Source organism: Pipistrellus kuhlii, unplaced genomic scaffold, assembly GCF_014108245.1.
Source record: "Pipistrellus kuhlii isolate mPipKuh1 unplaced genomic scaffold, mPipKuh1.p scaffold_m20_p_23, whole genome shotgun sequence".
Classification (NCBI taxonomy): Eukaryota; Metazoa; Chordata; class Mammalia; order Chiroptera; family Vespertilionidae; genus Pipistrellus; species Pipistrellus kuhlii.
This window is the reverse complement of record NW_023425522.1, coordinates 6,579,237-6,604,844: the sequence shown is the minus strand read 5'-3', so window position 1 is coordinate 6,604,844 and position 25,608 is coordinate 6,579,237. Positions and strand designations below refer to the sequence as shown.

General features: G+C 38.4%; 2 protein-coding genes across 3 annotated transcripts in view; both read right to left on the bottom strand.

Moving 5' to 3' along the window:
- Positions 1–536: 536 nt before the first annotated feature.
- Positions 537–25,601, bottom strand: LOC118726888 (myosin-1). Its single transcript, XM_036452184.2, has 40 exons — positions 25,486–25,601; positions 25,194–25,224; positions 23,402–23,645; positions 23,164–23,307; positions 22,899–23,055; positions 21,834–21,861; positions 20,959–21,070; positions 20,775–20,867; positions 20,580–20,643; positions 19,818–19,916; positions 19,622–19,725; positions 19,331–19,469; positions 19,022–19,140; positions 18,784–18,933; positions 16,781–16,951; positions 15,540–15,852; positions 15,369–15,445; positions 13,921–14,008; positions 13,723–13,840; positions 12,901–13,024; positions 12,677–12,813; positions 12,323–12,578; positions 11,394–11,636; positions 11,127–11,303; positions 9,889–10,034; positions 9,719–9,809; positions 9,246–9,635; positions 8,485–8,611; positions 7,742–7,860; positions 7,424–7,620; positions 5,909–6,092; positions 5,192–5,357; positions 4,981–5,105; positions 4,278–4,586; positions 3,987–4,190; positions 3,515–3,640; positions 3,255–3,425; positions 2,881–2,985; positions 2,663–2,758; positions 537–795 (listed from the first exon to the last, which is right to left on the bottom strand). Exons 3-40 carry the CDS (start codon positions 23,603–23,605, stop codon positions 643–645), a joined length of 5,826 nt encoding a protein of 1,941 aa, XP_036308077.1. The 5' UTR covers positions 23,606–23,645; positions 25,194–25,224; positions 25,486–25,601; the 3' UTR covers positions 537–642.
- LOC118726889 (myosin-2) overlaps positions 537–25,608 on the bottom strand; it is a 54,228-nt gene continuing 29,156 nt past the window's right edge. Inside the window, exon 40 of one of the 2 annotated variants that reach the window (XM_045586528.1) lies at positions 537–660. In XM_045586528.1, the coding sequence (XP_045442484.1) occupies positions 643–660 (18 nt within the window). In that variant the 3' untranslated portion in view covers positions 537–642. Of the gene's footprint in view, positions 661–17,546; positions 17,558–25,608 lie in introns of those variants that run through there. The other variant, XM_036452186.2, reaches the window with a different exon arrangement.

Sequence of the window (25,608 nt, the reverse complement as noted above, 5' to 3'; positions counted from 1 at the left end):
CTCTCTCCCTCCCTCTATTCCACTATCTCTAAAAAGCAATGGAAAAAATATACTCAGGTGAGGATTATATAAATAAATGAATTGGACCATAAAATCTAGAACATATTTCCCCCCTTAGCGATTCTAATGACAACTTAATAGTTCATATCATTTTAGTGAAGAGTTTGTATTTTAAAGTGTCTTATCTACATTTTTTACTTTCTCTTTTATCTTTTATTTTGTGTTGGCAATTCATGTTGTACCCTATTTTTACTCAGCTTTGGGATCAAGACTATTTACTTCGCTTAGAGAAATCTGCCAAGTGAGGTTTAACAGGTACTGATATATGCATAAGGTCTGCCTCTAGCTTTCACCTGCCCCCCACAGGGGCATATATGGGTTAGAGCATATATGTAAGGCTGCTCCTATCACCTCTTATTTTTGGTGACTAAATCCTTCTCCATTAGATGCAAGCAAAATGTTTGTTTTTTTATTTGATGCCTAAAAAGGTAAATTTGACACGGGTGGGGGGGGGGGGGGGAATGAAACACAAATTCTTTGCAAATAAATTTTTTATTTGCAAAAACTGTAAATACAAAACAGAGTGACAAAGATTTTCACATTTTGTGCATTTCTTTGGTCACTTTTCAACATTTGGGTGAATTACTCTTCACTTATGATTTTTGTGTGAACCTCGCGGCTCTTCACCCGCAGCTTGTTGACCTGGGACTCTGCAATGTCAGCCCGCTCCTCGGCCTCCTCCAGCTCATGCTGGAGCTTGCGGAACTTGGAGAGGTTGACGTTGGATTGTTCCTCCTGAGAATGAATAGAAAGGCATTCAGGAGTGAATAGAGTTCAGAATTTCTAGTTTCTCAATAGTTGGTCTTGAATTTTCTTTTTACTTAAAAATGAATCACTTATTAGCAAACCTTTTTTTAAAATCTAGAGAAATGGTCTGAAATCTTGAACTCATGGATAACAAGGAAGGACAAGTGACATTTGTCTCCAAGGTGCTCTAAAAGTTCTCCTTTTAGAACTTCTAAACAGCTTAGAGCTACTTCTAAATTGCCAACTTTCAAGCCTCTTCTTTTTTCAAAATCCTGAGAATGGAACTAGACCTTTAAAAATGCTGGCATGGCCCTGGCTGTTTTGGATCAATGGATAGAGTGTTGGCCTGAGGATTGAAGGGTCCCGGGTTTGATTTCAGTCAAGGGCAACTACTTCAGTTACAGGATTGATCCCCTGCTCTGGAGTGGGAAAGTGTAGGAGACAACCAATCATGTGTCTCTCTCACATCAATGTTTCTCTCTCTGTGTGTCTCTTCCCTTTTCTTCCATTTTCTCTAAAAATCAATGGGAAAATATCTTCAGGTGAGGATTAACAACAACAAAAATGCAGACATGCAATCTATATTATACCAAACCAATAGCCTTGAGTATAAATTTTTGCCAGTTAAGGCAGTTTAGTAATTAAACAAAAAGTTGATTAAGTCTATTTTAGAGTGGTCTCTGATTATGTTTGAATATATAGCAATGAATTTGAGAAGCCCAGTCCTGGTTTAGACTCTTGTAACCATACTTTTTTTAAAGGCTCATTTAGAACCACCAAAATATGGCATTCAAATTTAGAACATTAAAAAAACTTAAATAAGTAAATAAAGTTTTTTTGGGGGGAAAACTTAGTTCTTCCTCTTACAGATAAAGAAAGTTGGAGCTAGAGAAAGGCTAACTAAGTCCTCTCTGTCTCTCTCTGACCTAAGAAGTTTAGAGATCAGGGGGAAAATAAAAATAATAAATGAACACAAGAACTAATTTATGATATGTATTTCTCTATAGCCATACTTTTATACTTGGGAAATTGATGTTACTTGATCATTATTTCTCATGAATCACAGGCTGGGGAAATTCGATAAGGTGGAATGCTAAGAATTCATGGTGTATATAATGGTATTTCAAACAGTGTTTCCAACATAGAATTACTGTTTTCTTCTTGCAGACCTGCAAATCTGTTCTTCCTTTAGTTTTTTATTTTAATAATACACCACCCACCTAGTTAATCAAACCATAACTTGAGATATTATCTTTGATTTCCTTTCTCTCACCTCCCAAGTGCAACCTATTTGCATATCTTGTAGTTTCTACCTCCAAAATAGCCCCAATTCTCTCTGTATGCTTCACTACTATCCTAATCCAAGCCATGTTTTGCTATACCTACCTTTGTCACCCAAAAATCATCCTCCATATAGTAGCCAAAATACTCTTTGAAAAAAATATAAATCAGGACATGACTGACCAAATGCAAAATTATCCTGTGGCTTCCCAGTGTCCCATTATGCTTAGAAAGAAAGCCAGACTTCTTATCATGAACTGGATGACCATGTGATCCTCCTCCTGCCAGCTCTTCAGCTCTATCTCTATTGCAACTTCCCTCATTATTCTACTTCTTGAACCAGACTCTTTTCTACACAAAAGCTTTGCATTTGCTCTTCTCCATTCCTAGAACAAAAAATTTCCCTGACTTATCAAATGGTTGGTTTCTTCTCATTCTTTAGACCTTCATTGAACCATTTACCTTTAATCTTTCCTCATTTTACCCTTTTTTTGTTCATCCTTTTAACCAAATTAGCTTGGACATATCTGAGAACTGGAGGCTGCCTAATCACCATGAGAGATTCTGAACTCACCGCTTCCTCAGCTTGTCTCTTGTAAGCTTTCACCTTTGCTTGCAGTTTATCCACCAGATCCTGGAGTCTTAGTACATTCTTGCGGTCTTCCTCAGTCTGAAATTATATTTTAAAGAGTGAGTTTCTTGAAAGTATAAATACCATCATATTTTGTTGTATGTTTGGTTTTCAATCCTCTGTAGACTGGGGTGAAAACCTAGAGAGGCCATTTTCCTTACTTGGTAAGTGAGTTCCTTTACTCTTCTTTCATGTTTGCGTAGACTCTTTACAGTTTCAACATTGCGCTTCTGTTCACCTTCAACTTCTCCTTCAAGTTCACGTACCTGCAAGAAAATGTGCATTTTAAAGACATTTATTATGATGCATTCATTTAATGAATTTCTACTCTTCAAATGTCCTGTAGTACTTCTTTTACTCTGCTTTATTTGTAGTTATTGATACCCTAGTCTAATCTCCTCCTTTTATGTTCTTGGCAGCAAGGAATATCTCTCATTCATCTCTGTATGCCACACATCATCCAGTTGTGCTAGATATTGAAAAATCATGCATTGGATTAGAATGAGGTGGGAAATATGCTGATCAGAAGACTCACTCTAGCCTCCAGTTTCTGGATCTGCTTCTTCCCGCCCTTCAGGGCCAACTGCTCAGCCTCATCCAGACGGTGCTGCAGGTCCTTCACCGTCTGCTCCAGGTTCTTCTTCATCCGCTCCAGGTGGGCACTGGTGTCCTGCTCCTTCTTCAGCTCCTCGGCCATCATGGCCGCCTAAGTAGCAGTAAATTAAAACCATTCAGAAAACTGAAATAGCACATTAAGATTCAAATTTGACCACCACTGTGTTGCCCTCTGCTCACATCAGTGATGGCCTTCTTGGCCTTCTCTTCTGCGTTGCGAGCTTCCTGGACAATGTCCTCCATCTCTCCCTGGATTTGGGAAATGTCTGTCTCCAGCTTCTTCTTGGTGTTGATCAGACTGGTGTTCTGGTTAAAACATCACAATTAAAAATACTAAATACCCAAGAGAAAAATTAGGATGCCCGCTGTTCTAATGAAATCACAAACTAGTTAATTAAATTAACTAATTGGTATCCCTCCTTGTTACATAAAGTATTTCAGGTGCCAATGTATTTTTAAAAGACAGTCAACACTAGATGTCAAAATTAAGATAAGCAAAATATTCTTAATCCAAAAATATTAAATGTTTTAAATTTTATCCTCCATGAAACTATTAATATGAATAATTTTTTAAATAATACTAAAATGTGAGCAAGAATTTGATTTTCCTTCTTCTGTATTTTTTCACTCTTCTTCTACTCTGTCTATTCACCTGGGTGTGCAGAAGCTGGACACGCTCACTGGCATCCAGCAGCTCCTGTTCCGCAATTTTCCTGCTCCTCTCCGTCTGCTCCAGAGTGGCCCTCAGCTCCTCAATCTCAGCCTGCAGCAGGTTGGCTCTGCGCTCAACCATGGCCAGCTGCTCCTTCAAGTCCTCCTGGCCCCGGAGAGCGTCATCCAGGTGCAGCTGGGTGTCCTGTGGGGTGAAAGATCATTGAGACATCTTGTTCTCAGGGCTTCAGCCACCCCAACTGCACTGGGACCATCTCTTGACCCCATTTACCTTGAGAATGCCTTGTGTGTTCCTGTAGTTCCTCAGGGCCTCAGCAGCCATGCGGTTGGCATGGTTCAGCTGGATTTCCATTTCATTCAGGTCTCCCTCCATCTTCTTCTTGATCCTGATGGCATCATTCCTGCTCCTGATCTCAGCATCCAGCGAGCTCTGCATGGACTCCACCACTCTAATGTGGTTTCTCTTCAGTTGGTCAATCTCCTCATCCTTTTCAGCAATTTTCCTGTCAATTTCAGACTTGATTTGGTTCAACTCCAGCTGGATGCGCAGGATCTTTCCCTCTTCATGTTCAAGAGATGCCTTAATGACAGAAAGGGTGATATTAGCGGAGAATGGAAATATATAGTATTCTAGAAACAGGAATGAGTTCCTACTTTTTTGCCACCATAACACATCTTTATTCCATTACTATAGAAATTTCTACAATGTTCTGTTGTTGGTTTTATATATGTCTATCTCCCCAGCTTGATAGTGCCCTTGATGGCAAGGCCCTTAATTCATCTTTGTTTTCTAAATATCTAGCATAGTTCTTGACATATAATTATGTTAGTTGTATACATGGTCAATTCTCCATTTCCATACTCATATGCAGAGTAAAAATTATTTTTCTTTTCTCTTGATTCATCAATTCTTGTGTGAAATTGACCTTAATTTTTCTCATAACTGTTTTTACAGTGTACAATAATATGCCTACCTCTGCCTCCTCTAAAGCAGCCTGAAGTTCACACTTTTCTTGCTCAATTTGTTTCTTTAATTTTTCCAGTTCATGGATACGTTTCCCTCCTTCTGCAATCTGCTCAGTGAGATCAGAAATCTCCTCTGTTGGTGAACAAAAATAGAGATATTTGTTCATTGAGGGAAAGCATTATTTAACTACTTCTTAAAGAAAAGTGAAATGTGCTCACGTTGCAAATTCTTATTTTCCCTCTTTACGGTTTCAAGTTGGTCTAAGGATTCCTCATAAGCATTCTTAATCTTGAACAGCTCTGTGCTGAGGGAGCGGGACTCCTTCTGGGAAGCTTCAAGTTCAGCATGAGTTTCTTCATACTTCTGCTTCCATTCAGCCAGGATCTGAGGGGCAAGTTATGGTCAAATTTAGTGGAGTGAATACAGAGGCAGTAAAGCATCAAACAGACTGTCAAATTATATCCCCTATTTTCTTAGGAAGGATAGGGAGAGGTGGGGGAGATAAGAGATCAACCGAAGGATTTGTGTGCATGCATATAAACATAACCAATGGTCGCAAGACACTGGGGGGTGAGGGCATGTATGGGAGTGAAGGGAGGGGGGCAATGGGAAGATATGTACACATGTAATACCTTAATGAAAAAAATGGAAATAAATAGCCATGGGGGGGGAGAGAGAAATTTAGTGGGTAAAGTTTAATGTAATGAAACCATTCACTCTAGCATCTCTGAGAGTTAAGATGATCTGGGGTGAAAAATTATGATGAATGGGAACAGTAGAAACCACAAGAACACTCCCTCCCTCCACCTACCCATGAAGCAGGAACTACTGAGTATAGTCCTCAGATGGTTTGAATAAGTCACACTGTAAGGCACACTGATGTTAGCAGGCTATCTTGAATTGTATGCTGAGGCAGAAGCTTCTGCAGTGATTACCTTGTCAAAGTTCCTCTGCTTCTTGTCCAGGGCTGCGCAGGCGGCATTAGATCTCTCCACATCAAGCATGAGGTCCTCCACTTCATTCTGGAGCCGCTGCTTCGTCTTCTCAAGGGAGGCACACTTGGCATTCACAGCTTCTACATGTTCCTCTGCGTCCTGCAAACGCTGGGCCAGCTTCTTCCTGAAAAGTGAAATGGGGACAATAGAAGTGAATAGTCATCAGCAGAACTCAGTGTTCGAAGTGGGTACAAGAGAGTGATTTCCACAGTCAGACTCTTACTACCATGCTTTTCAAACTTGTTTTGGAGTTCCAGTTCTGTATTAACTCATTCCCACTCTCTTACCAACCAAATGCTGAAGATAACTCAAATTTCAATATCTCTGTACTTCATACTAGTAGTCTGACTTTTAGGCAATCCAGGATCAGCCCAATGCAACATTTTACCCTTCAAGGTAGCTGACTCATTAGTCCTTTATAGAATCTTAATAGCTACCTTAAATTACTGTTATATATATATATATATATATATATATATATATATATATATATATATATATATCTCAGTGGAGAATATATATATATATATATATATATATATATATATATATATATATATATATTCTCCACTGAATTTTGATCTCCAGAGGATAGAATTTATATTTTGCTAATCTTTGTACTAGTATTCTTGTAGGCTCTTATACATATTAAGTACTGAGATGTTATATTAATTGAATTTAAATAAAATATACTTTATTTTTGTCTAATTATATCCCCTATTTTCTTAGTTTTCATAAAACCTTTAATAAAAAGCTTTCCCAAATCAATATAAGTTTTGCTTTGAGAGTTCAACTCAGAATCTCTTCCACAGCATCCAACAAAGCATTATAATTCCAATGATATGGATGTACATTAGCCATAGATTAAATGAATAGATCTCTTCTTAACCTTCCTGTTGAATAAGTAAGTCTCTTCTGTCCACATTCTCTCTCTTGGACTTTGTATTGCATTGTATAATTATGAAACAGTTTTCTTTCTTATAAGTACCACGCGCTAACCGATTGCACCACTGGAGCTCCCAGTTTTCTTCCTTATTACAGAATTTTGTCTATTTTTATTTTATTGTCTTTAATAATATACTTATGCCTCCACTTTTTTAATACAGCCATGTTTTCACATCTCAAAGGGAGGAGCTATGCTTTAAAGTCTAATTATTTTTCTTTCACAAACCTATCACCTTGGAGCAATATTTTTGTTCGTTGTTCAGAAAGAGGAGAGGCACAAGAGAGTATAATTAATTGTTATTCTAGCTACAACTGTCCCCCTTTTTAAAAACAATCATTCAGCTCCCTGTTCCCTTATGTTCTTTCTAAAAAAAAAAAAAAAAAAAAAAAAAAAAAAAAAAAACTAGTTTCCCCTAGTTTTTCCTTTGTTTTGGGAGCAATGGATATTTGCTCACTTACTAGAGGTAGCAGATGCATTCTGTTAAGAGAGATGCTAAGTCTAGAACATACTTGGCCTCCTCCAGCTCCTCTGTGCGCTGGATGGCGTCCGTCTCGTATTTGGTCCTCCACTGGGCAACCTCGCTATTGGCCTTGGACATTGCCCTCTGCAGCTCGGCCTTGGCCTCCTGCTCCTCCTCATACTGTTCCCTCAGCAGGTCACAGTCATGACGGGAGGACTGCAGGGCGTGGGCCAGAGCACTCTTGGCCTGAAAACAGAGATTGGCAATTTAATGGTATATATTTAAAGTTCTATTTAGTACACACGTTCCTATAGTTCACCAGAAGAAAATAAGGATAATGACCAAAACAATGAAGAGTAAGGCTTACTTTTATCTCCTCTTCAAGTTGCCTTTTTAGTTCCTCAATCTGTTGTGTGAATGCTTGTTTGCCCCTTGAGAGCTGAGAAAGCATCGAGTCCTTTTCATCCAGCTGACGTGAAAACTCACCTATAAAGACCAAGATCCAGAAAATTATGAGCTATGGAAATTAAAGCTGTAACTTAATGGAGCATGGAAAGGGAACTTAGTCAAAACATGATGGAAAGTATACTTTATAACAAACCACCAACATCCACTTCAATCCTGACAAAAAAGTTTATGTAAAAATGAGAAGAATGGAAAACTTTGAGGCAGATTACATGCTTATGAACAACACAAATATTTTTTTCATCTTTTGATCACTGTAGAAATTGTTAAGAAGCATGTGAAAAGTAAATCAAACCAACAGAACATTCTAGTGCCTTTTAAAAACTAGTGTTGTACTAGTTTATCTTCCATTGAATCAAAATATTATTCAGTAGAAATAGGAGACTTTGAGTAGTTCCCTTTGTAAGTAGAAGTGATGTTCAAAAGGAAATTGTGGAGTCATTTTTATATTAAGAAATGATCAAGTATCGTTTCACTCTCAGAAGGAGTCGATATATGAGATAACTGATCATATCATAAACAAAATGGCATTTATTTCCAATTCTTTAAGCACCATAATTCGGAAAATACATTATATTAAATATAGAGGAAATGAGCATCCAAGGTAAATTTGTCATTGAAGGTCAACACTAGTAAGTGGCCCACCTGATTCCGTTTGCAGGCGAGCTCTCTGAGCCGTCAGGTCGTTGATCAGCCGCTGCTGCTCTTCTTCCTTTGTCTTAATTTCACTCAGTTGATCTTCTAGAGTGCGGCACATCTTTTCAAGATTTCCCTGTGTTCAAAAAGTGGCAGAAGACATCTTAAGCAAGTTTTGGGACCATAGAAATTGTTATTAATCCCAAGCATTCCATAGGAGCTTCAGTACTCATCTATTTTGAAAATCCCCTACTTTTACAAAGTAAAAAACAACTGAGGCCTTAGACTGTGATGGAAAGAGTAACAAGATACTACTTGTGAATTTGTCTTTACTCAATTGGCCTACTTCTAAGAGAGTAATTATATTTGGTTCAGCTCATGAGTTCTTTTTGAGAATCAAATTATGTATGTGTGCTTAAAAGAAAAACAAAAAGCCTAATCAAGGTGAGGTGTTTTAAAAATCTCAAAGTGTACAGTTCAATTGTATTTTTTTATTTGAAAGAGCTTATGTTTTCACTATGCATATTCTTTGAATGTGACTTCTATAAAGAGTGAGCACTTTGCCCTGTCACACCTAAGTTACCCCTCCCTCTGATCAGTCTCTTGCCAGATTTCTTACAGAAATATCTTAAAGACATTATTTCTGCTTTGTCTCTTAGCTCATTTTGTGCAATAGATTCCACATATGAATGAATCACATGATATTTGTCTTTCTCTGTTTGGCTTATTTTACTTAGTATAATGCTCTCAAGGTACCATCATAACTGTACCTTGGCTTTGGAGACACTCTCCATATTACTAGAGAGGTCATCGATCTCCATCTTCATCTCACTCTTCTCCTTCTCCAGCTTCTGCTTGACCCTCTGCAGGTTGTCGATCTGCTCCCCAAGTTCAGCCACACTGTCTGCGTGCTTCTTCCTCAGGGTGGCTGCTGTGGCTTCGTGCTGCAGGGTGGCCTCCTCCAGGTCCCTGCGCATTTTCTGGAACTCAGCCTCCCTCTTCTTGTTCATCTCAATCTGGGCTGAAGTTGCCCCTCCAGCTTCTTCCAGCCGCTCACTGATCTCCTCCAGTTCCCGGGAGAGGTCAGAGCGCTGCTTCTCTGCTTTGGCCCTAGAGGCCCTCTCTGCCTCGATCTCCTCCTCCAGCTCCTCAATGCGGGCCTGGGAGTGATGAAAAGCACAAACTTAGCTTGTGTTAGTAACTTTGTCATGTTGAATTCCACTGGTGGAAACCAGGTACTTACCTGTAACTCCTTTATCTTCTTCTGCAGCTGCATCCCAAGGGCCTGTTCATCTTCAATCTTGCTTTGCAGATTGCTCATTTCAAACTCTTTTCTATTAGGAAAGCACTTGTTGTAAGTCACATATATACTAATAGTATTTCCCCCAGTAAACTTTTGTCTTTGCTGCTTACTTTTTAAGTTTTTCATCAAGTTGCTGTTTGTCATTTTCAACATCCATTGTGGATTCTTGGGCCAATTTTAGGTCTCCCTCCAGTTTCCTCTTTGCTCTTTCTAGATCCATCCGGATTTTCTTTTCTTGTTCCAAAGATCCTTCAAGCTAAAAGTTAATAATCTATGAATATAGTTCCTGGCATGTTACCACCTTTTGTCCCAAGTTGAACTTATAAACATTTAACTCATATATAACCAGCAAATTATTTTGATTTTTTTCTTTGAATTAGACAAATTTATCCCACCTATTACATTTTATTGCTATTTATCTAGTCCAGGGATTCATCATTTATAAAGTAAAATGCACCTCATTAGCACATTTTTACAGTAAACTACTAGGAGACCTCTTGTCCTCTCTGTCTCCCTACTGGAATTCATTGTGTTTAATGCTTTACCACATGGGATAAACACCATAGCAATATTTCCAAACTGTGATCTTTGTCAAGTCCTCCTTTACTCAGACATTTACAGCGGATTCTCCATTCAATATCAGAATATGTATTGAATGGAGAATTCAATACATATTCTGATACTTATCTCCCATGTTCTCTGTTTGGAATCCCCTTTGTCTTTGTGAGAGAAAACCTTATGGATAATTATTACTTCTTTGCTCTTACTACATTTCTTGTTTAGAGAACCCTCTCTCTTCTATGTCTTTCCATAGCCTCTCTTCTTTCAAGCCCAGATAAAGACCCATTTTGTTTATAAAGTTTTTTCTTCCTTCCTTCCCCCTAATTTGTTTTGCCCATATTATCTGTTACAACTAACTTTCTTTATTTTATTTTATTTTATTTTATTTTATTTTATTTTATTACTTATATGTCCATATTAGTTCTTATAGCAGGATTAGAGGCCTGGTGCATAAATTTGTGCATGGGTGGGGCCCCTCATGGGGGGGAGGGACTGCAGGAAATTGGCTGGCTGCAGAATGTTGGCTGTGGGAGCACACTGACCACCAGTGGGCAGCTCCTGTATTGAGTGTCTTTATTCTGGTGGTCAGGGTATGTTAAGTGTCTCGTCAACTGATCGTTCTGGTCGCTTGTCATAAGGGTTGCTTAGGCTTTTATACATATAGATACTATCCTATACTGTGTATTCATTTGACACTCCTGGAAGTGCTCATTACACTGTAAGAATCCAAACTCATGCCCACTTAGTTATAAAATAAAAACATAATTTTACATGGTGTTAGGCTTACATCATCCACTTGTTGTTCAAGCTTGGTTTTAGCTTTGGTCAGGGTGTTGACTTTGTCCTCTTCTGCCTGCAGGTCATCCAGGGTCTGCTGATGGGCCTCTTGGAGGGCCTTCTTCTCCTTGGTCAGCTTAGCTATGGTTTCATCCAGACCTGCCATCTCTTCTGTGAGGTTTTTCACCTAGAAGGTTAAGGAAGAGATTGTCTCTACTATACAGCAGCTTATTGGATGGTACAATCTCTATATAGTATAGCAGAATATGCCTCTTACCTTGTTCTCTGTGGCATGTTTCTCCTTTTCAACCTTGGCTAGTGTCAACTCAAGGTCATCAATGTCTTTCTTCAGTTCTGAACATTCGTCCTCCAGTTTCCTCTTTTTGGCCGTCAGTTCAGCATTGATCTCTTCCTCATCTTCGGCTCTCTCAGTCACCTCTTTGATTTTGGCCTCCAGCTGGATTTTAGTTTTGATCAGCTGGTCACACCTTTCCTCTGCATCAGCTAAGCTATCCGCTTCCTAAGAAGGAACAATAGATACTTTTATATTTTAGTTCTCTGCATATTTTCAGATTGTATTAATATTTTGAAAGCAAACCATTAAGTTGTTTTTAAAAACGTTAGGTTAATTTTTATTAGCTTTCCATCATTTAGGAAATATTTATTGGACAGTTACTTCACTGACAATAAAATAAAGGAATTTAAGTCATGGTTCCTGGTAAAATTATGACACAGTTTTATTTCTAATGATGGTGTTCAGGGCACACCACCTCAAAATATGGCCCTTGGGCATACTGAAAATCGTAAGTTGAAAGAGTTTGAGAAAATGGCAGAAGGAAGAAGGTTGTTTGAGCTTCTACCCTCATCCTTCTTTCCATAAATTTCCCATGTGAGGAGAAAGGATACATTTTTATCACCAGAGATGGGGAGTTGGGGGCCAACAAAGTTGTACACATAAGCCTTATCAAACTAACCCTTAACTTTTTACTTACCTCTTCACCATTAACTACCCTTAGCACAAACCCATGTGTCTTGTTGATTCTTTTAGTAATATTGTATATGAAAATTTATAGAACATTCTAAGCATTTGTGAATTAGAAAAGGTTGATAATAAGTCTCTTGGTAAGACAGAATCTAGAATGTCCCCTACCAATTGGTTAAATAAAATTTTAGTATCAGATTACAAAAATGGGTGTTGACACTCACAGATTGAACCTGCAGTTGTAGTTCGTTTTTCTCTTGCATCAGAGCAACCATTTTTTCTTCCAGCTCTTTTCTCTTGGCCTCAGCCTTTGCAAGGTTTTCTTTGGTTTTCTCAAACTCTTCCTTCATGTTGGCCATCTCCTTCTCTGTTTCAGCACTCTTGAGGAGGGGCTTAATCTTGAAATATAGCTTCATCCAGGGCCAGTGCTTCACATTCATGAAGGCGCGGACATTGTACTGGATGCAGAAGATGGACTCTCTGTGATAGGAGCAGAAATTTTCAAAGTCAGATTATAACAGGAATCAGAATTAGAAAGTCTATGCTGATGGAGTTTAGTAAAGTATCCCTATTAATACCTTCTCTCTACCATCTTCTGGTACTCCACTCTTGCCAAGAACCCTCTGCACCTGGCCTGGGTTCGGGTAATCAGCTGGGCCAGCTTTTCATCTCGCATCTCCTCTAGGAGCCCCAGAAGACCAGCTTTGAAAAAGACCTGTGCATGAGCAGAGTTGTAGATCAGAAACTTTACATAACTTCAAAGCGACAAGAATAACATTAGGTAGACTTCAGAGACTATTACCTTAGTGTGACCAAATTTATACTGAGTGTGGTCAATGTCAATGGACCCAAGAAGCTTCTCAGAAGCCTTCTTACTGTCAATGAATTGTCCTTCAGGGATAGCACTTGCATTTAATACCTTGTATCTGTTTAACAAAGAAATTATATAGCTATTGTTATGAACAAGAAGTCTTCCTGCCTTATTATAGAAACAACATAGCTGTTGAGTAGTGTAACAAACATTAACAAGAAATCATATCTACCTCATTATTCTCCATACATTCAGAGTGTCAAACTTTTGGTATTTCAATAGACTCAGTTAAATTTATATTTATATATATATATATATATATATATATATATATATATATATATATATATATATATATATATATATATATATATATATATATATATCTCCATGTCTCTGGATCTATTTTGTTTGTCAGTTTCTTTTGTTTATTAGATTCCACATATAAGTGATATCATGTGATACTTGTCTTTCTCTGACTGGCTTATTTCACTTAGCATAGTACTCTACAGGTCCTTCCATGGTGTCTCAAAGGGTAATAGATCCTCTTTTTTTACAGCTGCATATTATTCCATTATGTAAATGTATCACATCTTTCTTACCCACTTATCTATGATGGGCACTTGGGCTGTTTTAGATATTAACTATTGTAAATAATGCTTCTATCAACATAAGGGTGCATATATTTTTTCTGATTGGTGTTTTGGGATTCTTAGGAAATATTCCTACAGGATCACTAATGATCCTTTCACTGGAAAAATTAAAGTAAATAAGAGAAATCTCTTAAAATAATTCATGGTGAAAAAGTCTGACCTCTGTTTGAAGTCTGCGTAAATGATTCTGCTTGGGAATCCCTTTCTGCAGATTCTGATGCCTTCCAGCACACCATTACACCTCAGCTGGTGCAGGACAAGTTCATGCTCCATGGCCCCTAAAACAAAAGATACACATGCCTCATTTCATGGTCTAGCACAAACACATGGGTTTGTCTGGATATCAAAACTGTCTTACCGGGAGTTTTGGTTTCATTGGGGATGATGCACCGCACAAAGTGGGGGTGTGTGCTCCTCAGATTGCTCATCAGCTTATTCAAATTTTCCTGTGAAACCATATGAAATTTGTTTTAAAATGTATACTATTTTCAGACATTCATATATGCAGACATAATCATGCTCCATGGCATTCATTTAATACTTCTTAAATTTTTAATTATTTTTACATTTTATTTTTCAATTACAGTTTATATTCAATATGATTTTGTATTCGTTTTAGGTGTACAGCATAATGGTTAGACAAGCATATACTTTACAAAGTGTTCCCCCCAATATTTCCAGTTCCCATCCAGATTAGAATTTGCAAAGAGTTAGCTCTGGAATTTCCACATTCCTAAAATGGTCTTTTATTGCCTAATGTTCATTATATATAGAAATTTTTGTCTTAGGTGTTTGAAGTAGTTGTTCACTGATTTTGAGTGTGATAGAATACATTATCAATTTAGTATGACATTCTAAACCTATGGAAATACTTACAGCTACTCTTTTTTGCCTAGATATGTGATCTGGTTTTACAAAGAAGTCAATATCTTTCTCCAAATCTCCATTTCTTTCTTTACCTGCCTTGCAGTTCTAACCCCTTCCCTGTCACATGCTTATTCCTTATCATAGTTGGAGGTTTCTTTTTTTGTTTGTTTGTTTGTTTTTTATTCCAGTGAGTGGCCTTTTAATGCCTTGTTCTGGAAACTGGCAGAAAACTGACAGCCCTGTTACCAAGTATGCGATGTTTTCCAAGGAAATCCTGTGTGTTGTTTTTGTTTTGTTTTTTTGTTTGTTTGTTTTTTGTTTTTGTTTTTTTTGGAAAAACTAGAGCTTCAGTTTTTGCCAATTGGATTGTCAAAAGTAAAGTAAATTTTTTTAAAGGGCTATTTTAAAAATCATATCTGGGTTTCTTTGTGTATGTGTCTGTGTGTGTTGGTGTTTTTGTTTGTTTGGTTGGTTGGTTTTTGTTTTGTTTTTTTGCTTTTTTTTAGTTTAGCTTCCTATTCCTACCACTGTTCTAGCCTCAGATTTTGAAATCTACTCATTTCAGTCTATGTGCCAATATTCACTTAAGCACCTGCATCATTTGGAGGCTCCCAACGGCTCAAGGAAATGTAATGTTTTGCTTACTCCTTCCCCAGTAGAAACTTTTGAATGTCAAATGACCTCACTCCCTGGCCCCCAAATTGAATTTTACCGTCAGATACTTATTTCGGCAATTCACACTTCTTTCTCCTGAGGCCTGTGTCTCCCATATTATACTGAGTATCTCTTCCAAAGTGCCATAAGACTCAGTTCTACCTGCTGACCTCTCCCCTTGAGTCATATCCAATATTATAATCCTTGCAGCATTAATTCCCCTTTCCCACACAGTAAAATGAAGTTTAATTTCCTGAATTTAATTAGAGAAAATAAAGTGTGTACCCTGAAGAGAGCAGACACGGTCTGAAAGGAAGAACCCTTCTTCTTGGCAGCTTTCTTCCCAGCAGCAGCATTAGCCTCTAAAGGGAACCAAGGAAGCACAACAGTCATAGAACAGGCTTCCTCACATGAGGTTTCAGACATTCAGTAAAAGAGAATTCTATCGAAAGTTACCTGCTTCAGCGGCGGCTGCTGCATAGGAGAAGAGGTAGGCTAGAGTCTTCAGGGAACACTTCTGGTACAGGGCAAGCACAGTCTCATTCAGGGGGTCCTTGTTCTTGTCAAGCCAGCCGGCAATGTTGTAGTCCACGGTGCCCGCGTAGTGCACCAGCGAGAAGTGGGCCTCAACCTTGCCCTTGGTAACCTTGGGCTTCTGGAAGTTGTTGGACTTTCCAAGATGCTGCTCATACAGCTTGTTCTTGAAGGAGGTGTCTGTGGCCTTGGGGAACATGCACTCCTCTTCCAGGATGGAGAAGATGCCCATGGGCTAGAAGGAGCATAACAGTATTCAATACCAGTCTATTCCAATGACTCCATTGTCTGCAGGAGCCAAAGCCACTTTGGTGCTGTTATTCTATTACTGTGCACACTGGGCTGTAAGTGCTGTGAGAGTAAGGCCCTTGGTCTGTTTTGGTGCAATGACAGAGCAGTGCTAGACATATGGTATGTGCTTAATTTTTGTTGAACAACAATACATGGAATGAGATTATGTGTATATCAAACAGCAGTGTGGTGGTTGCCAGAAAGAAAGGGGTCTTAATATAAGGTGACAAGAGAAAAATTGACTTGAATGGTGGGCACAAGGTGCAATATACAGATCTTGTAACATAGAAACCCACACCTGAAATCTATGTTCATGTTGACCAATGTCACCCAATAAATTTAATGAAAATTTTTTTAATTATGTATATATAAATGTAGCTCACTTTTAGCAATAGGTTTACTAAAAATTTCATGTACATAGACTTCAAATAATACAAGTAATATTTTGAAAAATCATCTGTATTTTTCAGTAGCCACCTCCTTCCAACTTGGCCAGTGATCAAAACATTATGGAGGAAAAAATTTAAGTTAATGTTGTTTTTACAGTGCCATTGAAGCCCACTGCTTCATGGGTCTTTGGACAAACCAGAAGGGTATGAAATGCCACAATCCCTGCTGGGCTCCCATCATATTCTTGGGAATAACTGAGCCTGGGATTTTAACCACCCAGACACCCCTCTAGGTGTCCGAACAGATTCTGGGTGCTTTCCAAACACTTAGCCTTTGTGCACAAGGGGATTCTACTATCCAAGGGCTTACAGCCTGGGACAGTGAGGTTAGAGGCAGCAACATGTTAGCAGGAAAGAGAGGAAAGAGGTGATAGCCTCACATAAAGAGGAGCTATCCCTGAGGAGTGACATTGATTTCTTTACCTTCTCGATGAGCTCGATGCAGGCAGCCAGGTCCATCCCAAAGTCGATGAACTCCCACTCGATGCCTTCCTTCTTGTACTCCTCCTGCTCCAGCACGAACATGTGGTGGTTGAAAAACTGTTGCAGTTTCTCGTTGGTGAAGTTGATGCACAGCTGCTCCAGGCTGTTGTACTAAATAAGTGTAAAATACAAATTACCATTAATTTTATAATAAAAGCTTCTATTGGATAGGAGATTTTCTTAATTGGTAAACCCAACTGCACTCAGGATGATATGGCTTCATCCTGCCTGTCATTTTTGCTGCTGTGGGTGAGGAAGTGTTAGCACCCTTGTTAGAATTATCTCCTGAGTAGGAATAAACAGGGTCTGAATGATACTCCTTATGCAATAAAGCAATTATTTGGTTTTCACCATATATATTTTTAGTTATAGGTTTCATAGTAATTTATCTCTTTATGATTATGTTGTATAACTACTAAGGTCGATACATATGAGTCACTATGATCTGTGTGTTGTTATTAATAATAGGAATAAAAATTCAATAGCTAACCTTTGTTGAACATTTACTATATGCTAGACACTGTGCTAAGTGCTTATACAAATTATTGCACTTGATCCTCACAGCTGCCTTTTTAAGGTGGTACTATTTGCCCATTTCATGGGTGAGGAAACACTGTTGGAGAGATTATGTGACCTGAGCAAGATCCTGCTGGTTAGGGGCATGACAGGGCTCCAAAACTTTGACACCACAACCAGTGTCTGTACCCAGTATTAGAACTTGAGGAGATCTGCTATGCTTTACTACACAGGACACCTAGACCTAAAAATAATTGTGAGTGCTATTGTGTTAGAATAGTGTCACCATACACAGAAGTCGAAGAGGTTCTACCATACAGATGAACCTTGCAAGCATTATACAAAGTGAAAGAAACTGATCATAAAGGGCCATGTGTTGTATTGTTCCATTTCTATGGGATGTCCAAAATAGGCAAATCCATAAAGACATAAAGGAGATTAGAGGCATCAAGGGCTGGGGGAGCAAGAAGTGAGGAATGATTTAACAGAATAGGGTTTCTTATTGGGGTGATGAAAGTGTTCTAAAAATGATTATTGTAATGGTTGCACATATCTGTAAGTACATTAAAAACTATTGAGTTAAATAAGCAAATTTAATGGTATATGAATTATATTAATAAATCTATTAAAAACTCAAAGACGTTGCAAGTATGCAGTGTTGTTAGTTTTCTTATTTTAAAAAAGTGTGATATGTTCTTGTTCCTGCTTGGTGCCAGATTATTCCTTCCCATGTGGGCTTGGGAATTTCTGGAAATGCTCCTGTTCCTAAAACTCAGAAAGATTTCTCCAGTATCTACCAGTCAGGAAAAGGTATAGGAATTCTACTTGTGGGTCAGACACATCTGAGATACTGCTGACAGATAGAGGACTTCACTTCAGTACCCTTGTTCCTTAAGATATATTCGAGGTAGTCTCTCTCAGGCAAATGAATTTGAGTTACTTTTCAATACCACATCCTTCCTCTATACCTGGATATTTTGGGGCAGATAGGAGCCTTGAAATCTCCCTTTGAATTTGTCATTGTCTTCCCCACTGTCATCTTTGTTGTCCTCAAAACCTTCTTTATCACTTACCGAGTACTATGTGTTTGCGGTTTATGCTTAGGGATTAGGATATAACCAGCTCGTAACTGGCAGAATGATCTCAGAAATAAGTGTGCTATTTGGAGTGATACGTGATTTACCTATCAGTCCTAGTTGAATTTGTTCTATGATTGGTCAGATACCATTCCCATTATCCAAGTTTACTTAGGTAGGAATTGACAGAGGTGGAGTTTGAGTCCAGACCTGTCTCATTCCAAGTTTGTGCCCTTCAATCTTCTTACACATTTAGTTTGTAGTACAGTTATTTCTCACAGACCTTTTTTCAATATTGATTTTAGCAGCATAATTTGTAAACTTCCCTGCTCAAAGTTTCTGATGACTCACATCAAAGATCTCAAAGCCAGCAATATCCAAGACCCCAATGAAGAACTGCCTGGGCTGCTTGGTGTCCAGCTGCTGGTTGATGCGGGTGACCATCCACAGGAACATCTTCTCATAGACCGCTTTGGCCAGGGCACCCACTGAATTGTACACCTTCATGGACAGAGTAATAACTTGCTGTTATTAAAGACATGTTATGAAGGCTTAGGATGTGTGTCATTCATTAAGGTTGTGCACTTACTTGCTGTACAGTCTGGCCTTTGGTGACATATTCATTGCCAACCTTGACCCTAGGGTAGCAAAGGGCTTTGAGCAGGTCAGCAGAGTTCAGACCCTGGAGATAGGCTGCCTTGTCAGCAACTGTAGAGACACAATTCAGGTACCCAACATGACCCACTATTCATGGAGTGTGAATCACTATAGAAAGTCTGTGCAGGAGTACATTTCTGTATGTTCCATTAGAAGCTCAGTTGTAAAAGAGACATGAGTTTGGAATGGGCTCTTTTGCCTAGATTCTCCTGTTAAACCCAGATGTAGCTACACTTTATACCTTCAGTGCCATCTGGCTCAGCTTGCTCCTCACGCTGCTTTTGCTTGAATTTCATGTTCCCATAGTGCATTACTGCACCTGTGAGCTTATAGATGGAAACTCTTTCTTCAGCACTGAAGCCCAGGATATCAATGGCACTCTACCAGGAGAAATGAGAGGACAAAAATTAGGGCATAAGAGAATAACTTATTTAGGAGAATTTATACTATGTGCTTACGACACACCTACAGTAGGTTGCTATTGTCATTCCCATGCATAATGTATTTTTTTAAAACTGCATGTGTAACTTACATCTGTGGCCAACAACTCTTCTTGGTCATCAATGCTGGGGACTGTGATCTCCCCTTGACTGACAAAGGCATAGTCATAGGGGTTCGTGGTGATCAGGAGCATTTCTGAGTACATAGAATTCAGGAGGTAAATTGTACATTACAAGTTGTTAATAAAAAAGATTAATTTTGATCTGTGAATTTAAGACCTTTCTTACCAATCAGTTCTGGTATCTTGTTAGACATGATCTGATAAAAAATATGATAACTTCTCTCCGCCTTTAGCTGGAAAGTAACTCTGGACTTCTCCAGAAGATCTGCAATGAAAAGTAGGGAAATTGGAGGGAAATTGTGAAGTTCCTTGAGTGATTTGGCATTTATGGTTATCAGTTATATTTTATTGGCCCCTTGAGATTTCAGCTGAATGTTCCCATGAGGTACCATATAGTACATCTCTACAATGGCAGTTGCTCTTACATCTCTAGAAAGAAACTAAAGTATGCTTGCCCAAGGCATATTCATCTCTCATACAGAAGATGCCTGATGCATGAAATATAATAAATTCTTGATGTCCTCTCCTCCCCAGGGTCTCTTCTCACCTTATAATAGAGGGAATACTAAAAGTGAAATTTGTTAAGGCTCAGGCTTGGAAGCAATCAGACATATTCCACCCAGAGGCAACTCATTTATCCCTAATGTTAGTTTTGTTTTGTTTTTCTTAGAAAATTTTGAGGTCAATTCTGAGGCTGGAATAATTCAGACAAGCCTAACAGCTCCTGGCAGTTATTACAGAATTATTAGCTCATGACTGGCGTGAATAAAGTACACTCTGGACTCTGGTTAAGATTGGCATTAACTGTGGGCATGTTTGGCAGCAGAATGGTATTAAACAAGCTCTAAGCACAGCAGGAGTTGCAAAATGTTCCTCCAAACCATCATTTGTCATTCTTGGATTCTATTTAAGAGGTTCTGTTACTCACATGTTTCAATATCAGCAGAAGCCAGCTTCCCTGTGGTACCAAAGTGGATCCTGATGAATTTACCCTTGCAAGTAAAAAAGATGTTATGTGAAAAGCTTGAAGCACACAAGAAAGATGAGATTGAAATGATAACTCAGACATGCTTTCTCTGGCATTTAAAGGCCAAGAAAACCCCTCTGTGACCAAGACACTTACAAAGCGAGAAGAGTTGTCATTCCTCACGGTCTTGGCATTGCCAAAGGCCTCCAGCAGAGGGTTGGCACTGATGATTTGATCTTCCAGTGTCCCCTGCAAAAGCAAGTGCAGTGCTCACATCTGAGGCTCCCCACTTCCTTGAGAGCCCCCACAGTCTTGATTCTGACTCTGGTATTGGACTCACCTTCATTTTGCCAGAACCTTCCTCCTTCTTCTTCTCTCCAGTGACTGCAATTGTTGCAAAGTACTGGATGACACGCTTGGTGTTCACAGTCTTCCCTGCACCAGATTCTCCGCTGTCAAAGGGTGACCAAGCAAATATGAGAAATTAAGCCATAAAACTACTTCCACCATAATCATTTACTACCTAATCATCTATTTTATGTCTTTACTAGTCTCCTCGATATTTTTCTGTTCCTACATATAGCTCATATTACTTCTTTGCTTAATATTGACAAGATATAAATTCATTTATTTATTATTCTTATAACACATATTTCTTCCATGCTTAAAGTATACCAGGCTCTCTTCTAAGTGCTAAGGCCTGGGCATGAGTGGTTCAGAAAGCAGCCACTTAACAATTAGGGAGAAAATTAAAATATTGGTTTAAAAAACTATGAAAAAATGCAAGTGTTCTTTCGTTTCCATAGACCAAAGATATAGCCCAAGATAGGTCTTTGAAGGAATAAACATATAGACATTCCTTTCGTAGGCCTTAAAACCCACTGGTAACATTCCCAAACTACTTAACCTACAGAAGGATGTACATTGCTCACTGAGCTGTACCAGGTTTAGGCCATGTCTATAGAAGGGATTTTATATCTCCTTTTCCCAGGTAAGTCCTATGGAACTTTTTAAGACTCAACTAGAATGATGTGATTTGTGGCATTGTTATTTTACATTCTGATGCATTCTAAAATCCTACAATAAAGTGAAAACAATATCTAGTTCTAGGCTGATTATGCTATTGCTTTAGTATGTGGGCTAAATTTCTTCTTTTGGTTTTTATTATCCCAGTGAGAATAAAATTCTTATAAGACTCAGAATAGGAATACATACGTGATTAAGATAGACTGATTCTCCCGATCTGGAAAAAAAAAAAAAAAAGTGCATAATCAGCATATCTACCAGTTATACAAACAAAGCTTTGTTCAGGAAAACACTTAACTTTGTATAGGACATTGAACCTAAGTGTCATATCCAATTAAGTTTTTTAATATGTTATTGTGAAGTTATATATGATATTATTCTTAAGTTGAGGAAGAGGAAACTATAAAGCGTTGTCATATTTTAAATTTATTAAGCTCCCACAGGAAGTGTGTCCTTCTGGTTTAAAATAAAATAAATAAAGAATTGCACTTTGCAAAGGCAGATAAACATATTCCCTAGTTGTCATGTGTGGATTTCAGTGTCATGCTGAGTGCAACTGAAAAATGCAGAATATGCTAAGGGTTTGAGCTGTAGTTTAATTGGTTAAAGTAATATTAAGCTAAGGTTGAGATTTACTTTCTAAGTGGATCCATTGGTGCCACACACACACACACACACACACACACACCTTTGTGTCATGGCCACAGATTGCAACCCTAACTTTGCTCAGTCTTCCCATAACTATGGCTTAGGGTCAAAGAAGGAGCAGGTGAAAGAGGGTGCTTCAATCAGAGTAAAACTCTTTTAAAGGGGAAAAATAACAATTTCTCTTTATATGCATGTTAGCCCTTAAACACCCCTTCATTCAAAGAGAGGATATCATATCTGAAGTGAGCTCTGATGATTTAAAGAGATAAGAGATAAAAGTACTTCTGAAAACATCAAGAAGAAACTTGGGCACTAAAATGATTGAACACAATTTTTATTTCTATTCAGACAGTTATTCATCTTATTCTTGCTACTTAAATATGTAAAATAAATCACATCTTTTCAAGCAGCGGGACTAAGCAGACTAATAAGGATGGGGCAGTTGCCTGCTCTAGTAGGTTCATGGAGGTGGAATCAGAACTGAGTTTTAGTTCCCACTCTTACAGTATGTACCTCGTGTCTTCTGGACAACTAGTGGGTTGGATTAGATTATTTCTGATTATTGGTGGTAAAATAATTGATAGGAGAGCCAGCTGAGCTACTCACCAGTCAGCATGAACTGATAGGCATTGTCAGAGATGGAGAAGATGTGGGGTGGGGCCTCCTGACGCTTTTTGCCTCGGTAGGCAGACACCACCTCTGCATTATACACTGGCAGCCACTTGTAGGGGTTGACAGTGACACAGAACAGGCCTGAGTAGGTCTGCATTGAAAAGAAGAAAAAAATTATTATTTTGTGGAGATATTAATAACTATTTTTTTGAAAATATTAACTACCTGTATGAGCAGAAGGCCATGATAAGGAACTCACGTAGATCATCCAGGCTGCATAGCGCTCTTTGAGGTTATACAGCACAGCAGGCTCGTGCAGGTGAGTCATCATGGCCATGTCCTCAATCTTGTCATATTTGGGAGGGTTCATGGGGTACACCTGGTCATCTTTCACAGTTACAGTCTGCGAAGCAAAAGAGGCCAGATCAAAAAATGAGTGTCAGCTCACCTAAGCCAAAATGCAGGCCAGTCCAACCATCTTCAGGTGTTATACTCACAGCGCCTTTTTCAGTCTTGACTGTCACCTTCCCTGATTCCCTGCTCTGCACTACTGCTTTCACAAAGGACTCTTTAGGGTCCACCACAAACACTGATGACTTGGCATCAAAGGGCTTGTTCTGGGCCTCAATGCGCTCCTTTTCAGACTTTCGGAGGTAAGGAGCAGCCTCCCCAAAAATAGCCATCTCAGAGTCGGAACTCATGGCTGCGGGTTATTGATGGCAGCACAGTTGAAGACTTTGCCTGGCAGAAGAAGAAAAGATAGTATAGAAATTCAGAAACTGAACCGGTAGATTCATATTTAAAAAGAAAACATCGTATGGTTTTCTAACCACTTTGCTGTAGGTCTGAAACTAATACAGAATAATATTGAAAGTAAACTAATTGGAAAAATATTTTTTAATGTAGGAAAAAAAAAACATTCTTCATTCACTGACCAGCTGAGCATTGAGTATGACCCCCCTCTCTGCCTTGGCTAGAGAAGAAATGTCAGTATCTGTGTTCCATGCCAGTGCTGACAGACACTTAATCACACATTTGGAAAGAGACTATTGTAACCTGGCTCACTTACTCTTTGATATTATCGTTGCTTTCTGAGTTCTATTACATATGTATAATGATTTTTATAAGCTGCCTATTATTTATTGGTTAATACAAAACACAAAGCAAAATAATGGCAGGGCGTTCTCCATCTCTTCCACTTACTGTCCTTATCTTCATTTGGATGATAAGTACCTTGCAGGCAAAGAGTACCTTTCCCTCTATGGCATCCTTCACACCTCTCAGAACACAAGATGGATGCAGCAGATAGCTCAAAGCTGCCTTTGTGAGTAAAAAGAACTATAGAAATAGGTTGCAAAAATTCTAGGAACTATTTTGTATGTGGTGAAAACCTTTTCATTCTAGATTTGGATTTTCAAAGACTAATAAAGGAAAGGCAAAATGTGAGAGCTTTGTTTTGCATCATTTTGTTAAAATATATTCTATTCATCAATTTCTCTTGTTCCTATACCATAATTTTGACAAAGCTTTTTCATCTGTCTAGTATTTATCAAAGACTTAAGATAAAATGTTATTACTTTTATTTTCTTGCTTTATTACTAATACTATAAAAATTTCACAAAAATTTTCAAGATTAGTTTCTTGCCACTTAACATCCATTAATCCTGTCAATAATGATAATAGGTAATCTATTTTATAATAACAAAGATATCTTTCCAGGAAAACTTAAAGCACTTGGGCAGACTTTTCCAGATTTTCCCAAAGTCCAGCGATTAGAGTGACAAAATTAAAATGCTTTGTCTTGCTGAAATTATTCAGCATTATTTTCCATATTTTAAAAATGTTCCATTTTACAGATCATGAAACAACATGCAGATTTTAGTCACTTTCCAAGGCAAGGATTCAATCTATTTAGACAACATCTCTAGTTTTATATATTATTTAGTGCTGGGTAAAAGCTGTAGTATAGGAAATTTACATTTTCTCTATAAATTAATAACACAGAAATGGATTGCATGTTAGAATTCAAGTATTTAAAAGACAAACTGCAGTGTTACAAATAGAAAAATTATGTATAAAACTCCTAAAGACCTGAGAAAGCGTTTTCATATATGACAAAGGACATAAATGCATATGTAATCAGTTTCTAAGTCCCCCTCAGAATTTTTCAAGGGAAGTATGACATCCATTGAATTAAAATGCTTTTATTTGATAACCCCTGACCACTCTCCAAAACACTGCAGAAGGTTTCTTGCACCCTTGAGGAATGAGAAAAAATCAGTATCTTACCTTAGAGCTACAACCTGGAAGTGGATCACAACTGCAAGAAAAAAAAGAAAAATTTCTTCTGAATTATATTCTGACAATCCCCAATTATAGCATGCATAATTCTTAAGCCAGGATCAGAAAATGACTGGGACCACTAAAACGTCTAATTAAAATTGCTCCGGAGTACGTTGGTGCCTCCCTGGAAGAGCTGCCAGGGGCCGTGGGAGCCAGGATGTGTGGCATGGCATGTGTGAGGGCAGCCAGGCATCCCTTACCGTCCTTCGCACAGAGCCCTGTCCTCTCACACACGTACCTTGAAGCTTTATGAGGAAAGGCAAGTCATACTCATTCCAAGGGCACTTTTATAGCTTTATGAGGAAAGACAAGTCCTCATTCCAAGGATACTGTTATAGGATCAAATATGGAAAACACGTAG